Source organism: Anopheles merus, chromosome 2L, assembly GCF_017562075.2.
Source record: "Anopheles merus strain MAF chromosome 2L, AmerM5.1, whole genome shotgun sequence".
Taxonomy (NCBI): Eukaryota; Metazoa; Arthropoda; class Insecta; order Diptera; family Culicidae; genus Anopheles; species Anopheles merus.
The window spans coordinates 35,240,001-35,252,509 of NC_054083.1; the positions used below are offsets into that span (position 1 = coordinate 35,240,001).

General features: G+C 40.7%; 1 protein-coding gene across 4 annotated transcripts in view; it reads left to right on the forward strand.

Annotated features, from left to right (window-relative positions):
• LOC121591372 (inositol 1,4,5-trisphosphate receptor) overlaps positions 1-12,509 on the forward strand; it is a 40,424-nt gene that overhangs the window by 12,703 nt on the left and 15,212 nt on the right. For all 4 annotated transcript variants that reach the window (XM_041911772.1, XM_041911774.1, XM_041911773.1 and 1 more), the window contains exons 2-3: positions 10,907-11,320; positions 11,397-11,583. In XM_041911772.1, the coding sequence (XP_041767706.1) occupies positions 11,220-11,320; positions 11,397-11,583 (288 nt within the window). In that variant the 5' untranslated portion in view covers positions 10,907-11,219. The remainder of the gene's footprint in view (positions 1-10,906; positions 11,321-11,396; positions 11,584-12,509) is intronic.

Genomic DNA, 12,509 nt, shown 5'->3' on the forward strand with positions numbered 1-12,509 from the left:
TTGCTGTTTGCATTTTATAGCAGTTTTCGAGCAGCTATCTGAGTGAGTATAATATGCTGGAGGACGTATCCCAAGGTGTATGTATTTAAAAGGCTGATTTTTATGGCTTCTGCTTCTGAATGAAGATTTTAAAAGAGTTTTGTGCATTCGTCAAGACTCGACAAAGCCTGTTTGGTTCAAAAGATTTCACCCGTCTTTTAAAAAAGTGACGTTCAAATTTGGTTATAAAAACATGCTATGAGACCACCCGGACTACATACACTTTTATTGTAGATTTCACCACCTGGTCTCTTCAATGAACCTTGGGCTTAATCAGAACACCACCTTGCTTTGCCTTTTTTCGAGCAGGTGCTCGAATCTAATTCTAGCTTTGAGGCTAAAATAATCTAGACTGAAAATCGCAGACTAGTTTTGTGTGCGGCTTCGTATGGAGTGTTTACATGATTCCAGCCTGTCAAACTCCATATAAGAATCTAACTAGAATGGTGAAGGGCCCCAGTATGATTACAGTCTAATAGCAAATGTATTCGCTTATTTAATTCAGATTTTTTACTTTCAAATCCTCAAGCGAACCTATTGAAGAGCACAAATTATCCTTTCGTACGATACAAAGTAGTTACAAAGAGTGGAGCTCGACGTTTTTCATACTTAAAGCTAGATAGGAACACTGCTTTAATAATCAGGCTGCGAATATTGACCATTCATGGGCACCCCGGAATGGAATAAATGAAAACAATAGCTAGAATTTAGCAGCTAGTTACGCCGATTGATTCCGACACAGCTGAAATGGCAAGATCTTACAAAGCGCGCGGTCTACCTTGGTCTAAGTGCAGCAAAGATTACACATAAACTTGGCTGGACCATTCTAGTGACTAGTAATTGATGCTTATTCCAAATGACTTGAGATATCTTCAACGACAACGGATTACTACAGAGTCCACAGGTGAAATGTTTCATTGATGCTCTCGTTTTGGTATGCCCAAAACTATCGTTAGTGATAACGGGCGACAGTTCTCGAGCTGGGGGTTTTGAAGAGTTCTGCAGACATTGAGATTTGATTTCATATACTGAGTCTTATCTATTGTGATTTACTTATGTTAAGAAGATTCTTTTTTTTATGAAGAAATATTGCTCAGCTCGTAATGGGCTGAAAACTTTCAGTTAAGTTTGAATGTCGATTATAAATGCTGAATAAACAACAAACAAAGAAAGTTATTTTAGAAAATCTGTCCTCCACCCTCTTCAATTACTTCACTTATGCCTTTTTGTTGATCCTTTGGGACTTAAGTCTTAGTAACAGAATTCATAATGATGATCAAAAACTTTGTTTTCCTTCGAAACTTCGAGTTTTTGGCGTACTTAGGCCTACCAAAATTCCGGCACCCAACATTATGTTGAGTTGGATCTCCATCCCCGCCTCTCATTAATATGCAGCAGTACGTGGTGACCTTTGTAGGGCTACGCTTAAACATTCGATCGATCCAGTTTCTTCGTTGTTCGTGCTTCGTGCTTCAATACACGATTCTTCAAAGTTTTAATGTATCCCTCTCTCTCTCTCTCTCCCTCGCGGTCCCTTTCAAACGCAATATACACGCTTGCTTCGATCAAAGACAACACACACCGCACTACGAGTGTAACACTGAACCAGGTGTTGGCTTACCCTTGTAAATGTAAAAAAACAAAACACCCGTTCTCCACTCGTGTCCCCTCGTGAGTAAGGGTAGTAAGGGTGTCAACCGCATGTAATGGTATGCTGCGCATTGTGTCGGTAGGGCCCACAAAACAAAACTAGAAGCAAAAAAAAAAAAAATTACTCCCGCACTCAGTCTCAGGTTCTACAAGGGAGCTCGGTCTGATAGAAACGTGATAACACCCCCATTTTTGTGTGAACAAATGATTGCTGCACTGGTAGTGATGGGTCGAAGCGCACATTAAACGAGCTTGGAAATCCCGTAGTATCAAACACACACACACACACACATTCACACAAAGTGTCTAGCACAGCGCGAGAACCCGTCACACGTCCGTCAGTCCGTCAGCGTACTTTCGTCGTCTTTGTCCCCGCTGGGATCGTTTCCGTTTTGCCGTGCTCGTGCCAAGCATTACGGGACCACCACCAAGGGTGAATGAAAAAAAAACAAACGAACAGCCCATCTCAAATGGCTGCCCTGCTGTGGTCACGTAATCGTTGCTTCGAAATCCGGTAGTTCTCCCACCTTTAGCGTTGGTGATGATGAAGGAACTCCTGAAGTGTGACTTCCTGCTTACGGACACCGGTACCCGGTGCGTCCGGTGACCTAGCAAGCTTGGCCGAGTAAGAAACAGCTAGTAAGAAACTAGTTCGCAAATCATCACATTTATAGGTTGCCGTTTCGGCATAGGCGAACAGTGCTCTGGTGACTTCCGGCTGCCTTCACGGTGCGTTTGTGCTGGCTACCGTGCGTGAAGCAAAGCCGTGCCAGCGTGCCGTGTGCGTGTTTCGTAAGGTGAGAAATTACTCAATCCTGCACATGCCGTAACAGTGGGCTGAAATGTGTCGATTAGAAGAGGGCTTTCTGTACAGGAATTCTTCGGTAGAAATTTCCCATTGTCCCTGGGAAAGGCTGCTCTGAATTCCAATTATTCCACACACACACACACGTCACAAAAGCTTCAAAAGCACGTTCTTTTGTGCTGCTCTGTTCCCCTGACTGTTGGTAGACGCTATGCTGCAGCACTCATTGCCATCATAAATTCAAAAAAGGATATTCCTACACGTGTGCTATCTCGCACTCGACAGCTGGACTAAATTGCAATTGCGGCACTGAATCTCGGCATGCACAAAACACCCTCTGCAAGTCTATTTTTACCACCTTCCATGGTGGTACATTTCATTGAAACAGCGCTCCTTTCCAGCACTCCAACACTACAAAAGCGGTACTGCAATAATCACAATACAGTGTTGGAGCTACGACCGCTTCCTGTATTAGATAATCTGCACCGCATAACAGTTCACTGTGCAACGGGCAATGTTCACCACCGTCGGATTGGATTCTACTCCGTTCCCGCACTGTGTGCAGTTTGTTCGGTAACGCCCCATATATACTGTGTACGATGGAATAATGGGAAAGGAAACCGCCACCGCCAGCAGAAGAAAAGCAGAGCAAGTAAATCGTAACACCAGGGAATAAATACGGAAACCATACGGAAATGCCAATTAGGCGTAGGCAAATGGTTGTGAAACACAACCCCTGGTGGCTGGTGCTGTGGATGTATTGGCGTTCGTGGCGATCTAGTTTCTTTTTTGTACCATTCTACATAGCATTTCCCTGCTTTGCCTCTCCCAAACCCCTAACCCCAATGCCAGGCAGCAGGAGTAAGGCCAACATTATCGTACAACGACGGCGAATGTCTGCTCGCTTTTTACTGCAACTGAGGGAAAAGGAAATGTAAATGAAAGGATTTTGTCTAGCTTTTACCCCTTTCAAATAGCATTTTTGTATTAGGTTATGGCTTGACAGCTTCTGGGCATGATCGTTAAGTTGCGAGGTCGTTATGTAAATCTTGCTGGTGAAAGTTCTGTCCTTTATATGCATTTTTAAAAACACTTGGGAGATATTCTTTGATACTGAAGGGTTAGCAATTTACACCGAAAAGTCATTTTACTCTTCTTGCAGTTCATTTCACATTCGACCTTAATATTCGCACGGCTAGATGCATAGCCAATTGAACCGGGCGCAGTCACTGACACGCATTGACGAACGTCAATTGAAGGAAATTGACGTTCAATTGATCGTCTGTCTCTTCCTGTCTCTCTCTCTCTCTCCATTGGTGGAACGGGTTCGGCTTCCCATAACTACCCACAGCGCAAGTTAGGCGTGCCGTTCCGATCGGCGGCAAAAGATCTTAAACCGCAATTAATCAACGATACGACGGCCACTTGATACGGCCGATGCATTTAGCTAATTCACCGCAACACAACCAACAACACATAACAACAAAGCAACGGCGCAGCAGGAACATTCACAACAAATAACTGTTGCTTTGGCATCGGTTTTGGCAACATTTGTTTGTAAACTATTGGGACACATACACCTACAGTGGCATGGTATACGACGTGCCGGCTTCTTGAAATGCGCGACCATGCGTCTCCATTTGTTGGGTACGGTTGCCCTGGTACTGGGACAGCATAATACCCTTACCGTACGTGAGGTTTTAGCGAGCGAATCGGTTATTGATTTTTTTTCTGGTCGCTTTTTGCATTGCAATGGCACACGGTTAGTTGGCTTTGCCGCGTGTTCGGATGTAGGTCATATGAAATTCGGGTTTAGTGTGCCGGGGGATGGTGGTACAATTGCTCACGTTTCCGGGGAGAAGGAGATTACAGGTAATGGTTGTACTGCAGGATATTGAAGCGTGTAACGGTTGCGAAGGTTTGGGGGATCGAAATATGAGTACATTATCGTTCCATGTTTTCTTATGAATAATTTTCTTTATTATTACTATCTGAAAACTCTAGAATTTTTTTTATTTTGCAGAACAAAATGCATGGAAGGCGTACAGAAAGGATACAAACATTACATACCTGAAGTGAGCCATTTAAACCTTCCGTTGAAGATCCGGTTCAAGAACAATCCGAGCATTTCTAGTCTGTGAAAATAGAGCTTTGTAGTTGAGTGTTCCTTTATTAGGGAGCAACATGATAATGTACACCCTAGAATACACTGATGTCATGATGATGATGATGATGATGATGTGTGACATATGATATGGTCGATTGTGTTCTAGTTAAAATGTGGTTTAAGCAGCATCCATCTTTCCGCTATTGATGACCTTATTTCGTGTCATGTTGCGTGTTCTTGGGCTATGTCTGTGGGATGAAAGTCAATGTACAGTGAATCTCTGGTACCAAAGAAAAAATAAAAATGAAACCTGACAGAGAGGATATAGAAATTCTCATGTTCTTGTTCTGAATATATACCAAACCCCTCTCTAGAGACGCTTTTGTTTCGGTTGTCGTAAACTTTACAGAACATGTTTATCATGAAAACTGATATTCGTACAGAAACGTGTAGAGTTGCATTATTTCTTGCAGATAAGCATGATCAATTCAATTGCTTCCTTAATGAACTTCAAGCTGACATCAAAATCGTACCAAGATTGGGGCGTTTCACGATACTAGCCAGCTTTTTTATATGAAGTTTGACAATTGGCGGCTGAAATCCATACCTTCTATATAAAACCACACACAAAGTTAGCCCGCGATTCAGCCTATATTATTTTAGCCTCAAAGCTAGAATTATATTCGAGTATCTGCTCGGAAAAATGGCAATACAAGGTGATTTTTACATTTATCCCAAAGTACATTGAAGCGATCCAGGTGGTCTCATAGCATGTTGTTATAATCAAATTTGGACATCACTTTTTGACAGAACGGGTGAAAACTTTTGCTCAAACAAGCGTTCTGGAGGATTGTCGAATACACAAAACACTCTTAAAATCTTCATTCAGAAACAGAACGATAAAATTCAGTCTTCTAAATTCATACACCTTGAGATTATCCCTCCTGTATATTATACCGACTTAGATAGCTGCTCGAAAACAGCTATACAATACAAACAGTTGACAGGCTGAAATTTCAGCCTAAGAACTTAAAACGGAAAGGGCCCCAATAAATGGTTTAATCTGGTTTATAGTAATTTTCTTATAATTTTTCTTAGGCAGTGGTCTAATCTTGTTGCACGTAACATTGTTGCTGGCAAAATGTATGGATTTTGACAGCTAGCGCAACTTTGTTGCCGGCCAAATTGAAACAAATTTGATTTTTGTCTGGCAACATTTTCTATTTACCTTGGTCATGGTAATCGGGTTTATGAAATGAAACAGCAGCAGTGTGCGTTTTGTTGACATCCGCTAAATTTGGAATTTAAGCATTTATAATATATTTTTTGCACTTTGGGCCGGTCTGGTGGTACAGTCGTCAACTCGTACGACTTAACAACATGCCCGTCATGGGTTCAAGTCCCGAATAGACCGTGCCCCCATACGTAGAACTGACTATCCTGATATGGTAATAAAAAGTCACTGAAAGCCAATCTCACTTCACTAGTGGGTACAGGCAGGCCTTGACCGACAGCGGTTGTTGTGCCAAAGAAGAAGAAGAAGAATATATTTTTTGGTATATATATTATTTTTTCAATTCTTTATTCAACAAATTAATGATGAAAAATAAGCTCTGAGCTGTTAATTGGCTAATTTTTGACGCTAAACAATTTCAAAGCGAAATGTTGCCAGCAACATTCATAGACCACCTCAACGATATGTTTCCGAACAACAATGTTGCACGCAACAACATTAGACCGCTGCCTTTCTTCTAAAAATGAGTTGGACTAAAATCAGAAAGATATTAGAAATCATAAACTGTAATCAATTTTCCGCTCTGATTAAACCATATATTACCTTCGTTTTATAAACCTTATGCGTAATTTGCGATTGTGAGAAGAGGTTGGAAAACATGTTTTGCCAATAGTAATATTTAGAATTCTTATTAAGATTTTTAGACGAACTTTGTCATCTGTCTCGTGTGCACTATAGCAGGGGTCTCCAAACTACGGCCCGCGGGCCGCATGCGGCCCTCAAGCGCCTTTAATGCGGCCCGCGAGGACTGGGTTAAGGTTAAATTAAATAGCTTTCTTTTCTAACAGATTATTTTCTTTACTTCTGAAAGATGAAAATCAAGATTCAATAAAAGAAAGCTGCAGAAATTTGATATATTTCAATAATATTTTCTTATTAAAACGAGATTTGAACTTCCACTCATTCTAAAGGTAGCGTCAAAATGGCCCTCAACAAGATTCATTTTGAAGCAATGCGGCCCGCGAACTGAAAAGTTTGGAGACTCCTGCACTATAGCAAAACGAATCAGAAAAAACACATCTATTATAGGCATTAGTGAGGACATCTTCAACCAATTCACTTTAATGCTACACCAATCACTTAAAGCATATCCCTTGCAGTGTTCTCCAATAACAAAAAATGTTCCCACTATTTCGCATTTCAACGTACACCGCATATCATTCCCTATTGTCACCGGCGGAACAATCTCAACCACAACCGTGCAAAACCTTACCACCCTCGATATCACTTAGCAGCTTGATTTATTAGCACAATCATGTCCAATTACTCAGCCTGCCTTGTCCGATTTCATAGAATATCGCATCCCATCGTACGTTCAGCGCCACACTTCAACACCGCCCGAGAAGCAAATCACTGACCGGCACGACATGATGTCACGGCGCTTCATTCCGTGTGCACCACCGTCCAGTGTGGTGTGTGTGTCCGCAGTGGAAAGATGTTTATTATTCTTTGACCGGTCAGGTTGGCGGGCGCTAAAACCACTGCGTATCGTTGAGGAAGCGCACATCGTTGCGTTTGTTTAGTTAGTCACGGTTGTCTATTTTAGAGTTTCGATTTTTGGTTCAATTTTTTCCGCTGCTTGGCGTGAAGGCGTTCCAGAACGCTGGAGAGGAAACACACCTTTCAGAGTACAACGTGTATCGCACACATATCGTGCTTTGCGTGTGATGTTTGAAGTTGAAAGTGTGAAAGTGTAGAAGTCATTCGTTCGGTGCGTGTTCCATTTTTGTTTCTTCATATCAGATAGCGATGTTTATCTAAAGTGGATTTAAAATCAATACCACTTGTAGTTGGATTCAATGTTTAGTATCAGGAGGTGGTACAATCCTCATTTAATTTCCCACAAAAACACACAAAATACAGCAAAACGAACGCTCCGTTACGTTCCAGTTTTTTCCGCCCGGAATCTGAAATCAACGAGCAAATAATTGGGGCAAACGGAGTGCTCCATTTTAAACCATTTTTTTTCCGAAAAGGAAGAGCATACATCCGGAACCTTGAAGTGAAATCAGGAAAATCATAGAGCAACACGTACCAACGTCCAGCAGGAAACAGACCCGCGTATTTTTATGAACCCTGGGCTGAGTTTGCTGGTTGTGTACATTTCCAATGATTCTAACGATATCAAAGAATCAATTTGGATCTGAATCGTTGTTTACGATTTATTTTTATATCCTCACTGCTGTTGTTCGTCGCTGATGGTTCGACGGTGCGCAATGTGTAGTAGCAAGCGATGAAGTCAGCTTCAAGCTGGATTAAATTAATTATCAAAATCAAGCGTTTCAATTACCCGCTCGAAGTGGTTTGTTATTAGAGATTCAATCTTATCCTACTTATGGGTTGGGTGTTTGATCATCATAAAATGAATATTTAAATGTGCACGATCGTTTTACAATGTGCATCGGGTAAGAATGACGCACGGAATAACGCATCTCTTCACCTTCAAAGCGTGTGCTGTAGACTGGTGCAATAAGTTTCCTTGCAAGGCGTGTGTGTTTTGATGCCCTCACTTTCTCACTCCTCCTCTCTGCTCCCTTTAAATGCAACTCCAAGTGAGATAAAATCCGTTCACTCATTAGCTTTTGTTTATTCATCTGCCTGCGCGAGGGTTGTGATTTCGCACAGCGCTTCGCTCAACAGCCGCAAGGTGTTGATGTTCTATTTATTTTATTTTAATCAGCCAATCTCTTGATTGACTTTATGAAGCTAGGTTATAGCACAGCAGTAGTATTCGCATACAAAGATTGAATATGAGAAGAAATGACACACAGATTGGGAAAAAAACACATTTAATGAGCTAGTTTAGTTTCAATGGTGATATCGTATTGTATTGTATATTTTCGTATCGAGCTAATGAAAGTATTCATGGCATTTTGCTAATTTCAATACTTTACTAATAATATTGACTAAAATGAAATAAATTAAAAAAAAAAACATACAAATAAGCTAGGTTTGGACGTATATTTTTATTGAAATCGGCAAATGATCCAGTGTGATATGTTAACTTTAAAAAGTACCAGACATCTCCACTCATTTCATTTCATTCTGCTTACTTCTGAATTTTGTATGGGAGTTCCAAACCAAGATACCCTTCTTTCCTTCATGGAACCATGCACACAATATATCTGAAATGGAAAGTTCAGCTATACAATTAAAAATGGATTTCAAACACCACTGGAATCCCTCATAACGACTTTCATTCGTTCCAAAGACTCACTTGTTGTGCGAGAAACTCGTTATGCGGGAGGCTCTTTCTCATACAATTTGTATGAAAGGTAAAATAATTGGTTCCAGGTCAAGCAAAGCGCAGGTATATTGTGATTATATGCATCACAACCATACCTCCAACTGGCGACAGTAATGCATTGGCCAATTCTTAGTATCGAAATTCTCGCCTTCACGAGCAAGTAGATCAAGAATGCATTTAAGTCTCCAACATTGTCATGAGCCGAGGAGAGCCTCCAATATTGTTAAATTAGACAAGGAAGGAATGGAGCAATCAAACTAAAGACATTACCTAACTTACTCCACATGTCGATAAGCGCAGAAAAACTCTTAACTCCGCTATTTGAGCGGAAAAGAGTTATCTGGACGTGAAGGTTACGCGCCCACTGCGCGCCCAGTGTATTGTATACCTCGTGAGTTTTGGACTAGAAGTGGGCATTAACGCGTCATCTCCCTTACGCTTTTCCTCCACATTTATACGCTGCTGCCTTTTGGAAATAGCTATATATTTAAGGATTCTTAGTATTGAAAGTCGTGAAATCGTTATGATTTCTTATCGGGAACAAACATGAAATTGCTCGTTATGCGAGATTTTACTCTTTAAGAGGGGTATTTGTAGAGCATTTAGATTAGCTTGTTATGCGAGAAACTTGTTATATGGAGCACTCGTTATGAGAGATTCCACTGTATTGCTTTAAATTTTTTTATAATTCTGCTATAATAGATTTCAGTGTCCGGAGTTGAAAGATCGTGTTTGAAAATGAGCCTTTTTGAGTATCCTGTTAACCAAATGCGTTTGGTGATAACACGAACTAGTTTTTGAATCCATATAAGTTTTTAGAAAATATTGTTTAAAGATAGAGACAAAGGTAGCGGATGACGTATTATGGCGACAGATGATCTTACCAAACGTAAAGAGTAGCGCTTGCAGCATAGAACATCTCTTTAAAATTCAGGTATCTAAAGCCTGAAATGTTCTGTATATATACGACAAACATAACACCTTCTAACGTTAAGAAATAAATCTGCTATCTACAACGGTCCAACACAGATAGCACATTTCGTACCGAGCAGGGAAACATTTTCCTCCGGCAAAGTTAATTATTGTGTTTACTACTTTATTATCTTCCACAAACTTCCACCAACCCTGCCATATGGTTTATGCACATATTTTATAACAGTCCACGAGTCGTGGAATTCTTTTTTTGCCTCCATTTACCAGCAAGATGTTTCTCGAAACGCGATCCACCGAATCGGACCGAATTTATGGTACAATATTTTTGTTTCTCCCCCAACATTTCAATGAAACACATTTTCATTCCGCCGCATCCATATGGTCCATATTAATCGACTGTTCGGCTCGTTCGGGTTGTTCTGCGTACAGTTTACATCAGTTTCTGCAACAGTTTTTTTTTCTTTTCGCCTTGCTTTTTACGATGTCAGCAGGGTGCTCAATTTCACCGTCATCTCGCGTACCATTTAGAGCTAAAATATTCATACCGCGCTCTGTCATCCACCTAATTCATCTTCCATCTGAACGCTTTACACCAAACCGATTGCACTTTTGCTACGCTATCCCTTCTAATTCCTTATGGTGTTTGTTCGTACTTTGTTTTCGCTACTTACAGATGGTCAACCACTCGTGCAAAGTGTATTCATCGATCCGTGGTGTTGTAGAGCGAGTGCTTCACAGGCAAAAAAGAGCTACGAGTGCCCTAGGAAGTGTGATGGGGAGGACAGCTGGGCTAACTACTGAATGGCCTCGTTTTTTTATTCTTCTTTGCAGTACAAAATCACAAGTGAAAATAAAAAAATAAAAAAGAGAGAGTGTGCGAGAGATAGTGAAACAAAAAAAGAAAGATAGGTTAAGTGTTTTCCGTCAAGGGGTTTACAAACCCCATCCACAAGTCAGGATTAGCGGTGAACATCCGTTTTTAAGCGGGAATTTCCCTGAGACAGCAACATCATCTTGGAAAACAATACCTTGAGGTTTAGAACAAAAAACCTAAAGCCGGGAACAACATCGAGTGCCTCTCTGTCTAGTGAGACAGGGTCGGAACACGTAATAGATACACACAAATACACAACCCGGCTACAGAATGGGTGACAGCACGATTGGATCGGTTAGCTTTCTGCATCTCGGGGACATTGTGTCCCTGTACTCGGAAGGAAGTGTGTCCGGGTTTCTCAGTACCCTCGGGTAAGTAAAGTCGCTATTGTTTTACGTGGTTCGATTGACTATCTTTTCTCGTTTGTTTCTCGACTCCCCCTGACAGCCTTGTCGATGATCGTGTGGTCGTGTGTCCCGGGGCGGGCGATCTGAACGATCCGCCGGAAAAGTTTCGTGACTGTCTCATCAAAATCTGCCCCATGAACCGGTACTCCGCCCAGAAGCAGTTCTGGAAGGCGGCCAAACAAAGCACGACAACGAACACCGATACGAGCCTGCTCAAGCGGTTGCACGTAAGTAGAGGTTTGCATAGTGTGTGTTTTTTTTAAATTAATTGTAGGAAGGTGTAACTCAGCGATTGGAAGTACAGAAATTCGATAAAGAATTAATTATATTTAGATTTGATTTTATATTTAGAAAATTTTAAACTTCTTAACATTATTGTAGTTTGTCACCCTTTTGCACAAGAATTACTGGGCGGCTCCATATGGGTAGATCCCGGTGAAACAAACTATTTTAACGAATTTATATTGTGCTATTTTGCAATTCTAATTTGAGGTTTGGTTTTTCAAGTATTACCAGTGATCTTGTTGCTCCAATATGTTCTTGTTAACTATATTTGTCATTATCTTTTGCTTTGGGGCCCATTGATCCGTTGTCAGAAGTCCCAGGCTCTACACGTTCAGATGAAAATCGATTCTCATTCTGTTGTTAGAGATGCATCATGCATCATCATAGGTCTTTAATTGCTTTGCCAATTGGCGAAAAATTTAATTTGAGTCCGAATGGCAATTAATTTGCAAAACATTGGCTAAAGAGCTTGTCAACTGCTAGATAAAGAGCGTTTCTCGAGTCCGCACGTACAACTTTTGCAAAATAACAGTCATTTGATTTTACTGATAAAACAACTTCACTAGAATGAATGAATTTATAATGATTTTGATGACCATCATGCCATGACAAACCGTTGACAGTGACGAAAGCATCCTAACCAATCAAAGTCAATACAAATCTGCTCTCACTGTCTCATTACAGTTTGGCCTTTTTAAGGAAATGACAGAATTTGGCAACTTTTTGACAACTTTTCCCTGTTGTTGCTTCAATCTATGAATCAACAGAATAGTTGTTCGAGAAAAACATTTCGAACAAAATGAAGAACAAGCTTTTTGTTATTCAATTGCTGTACATGGTACAATCGTCAGCTCACAAGACTTAACAT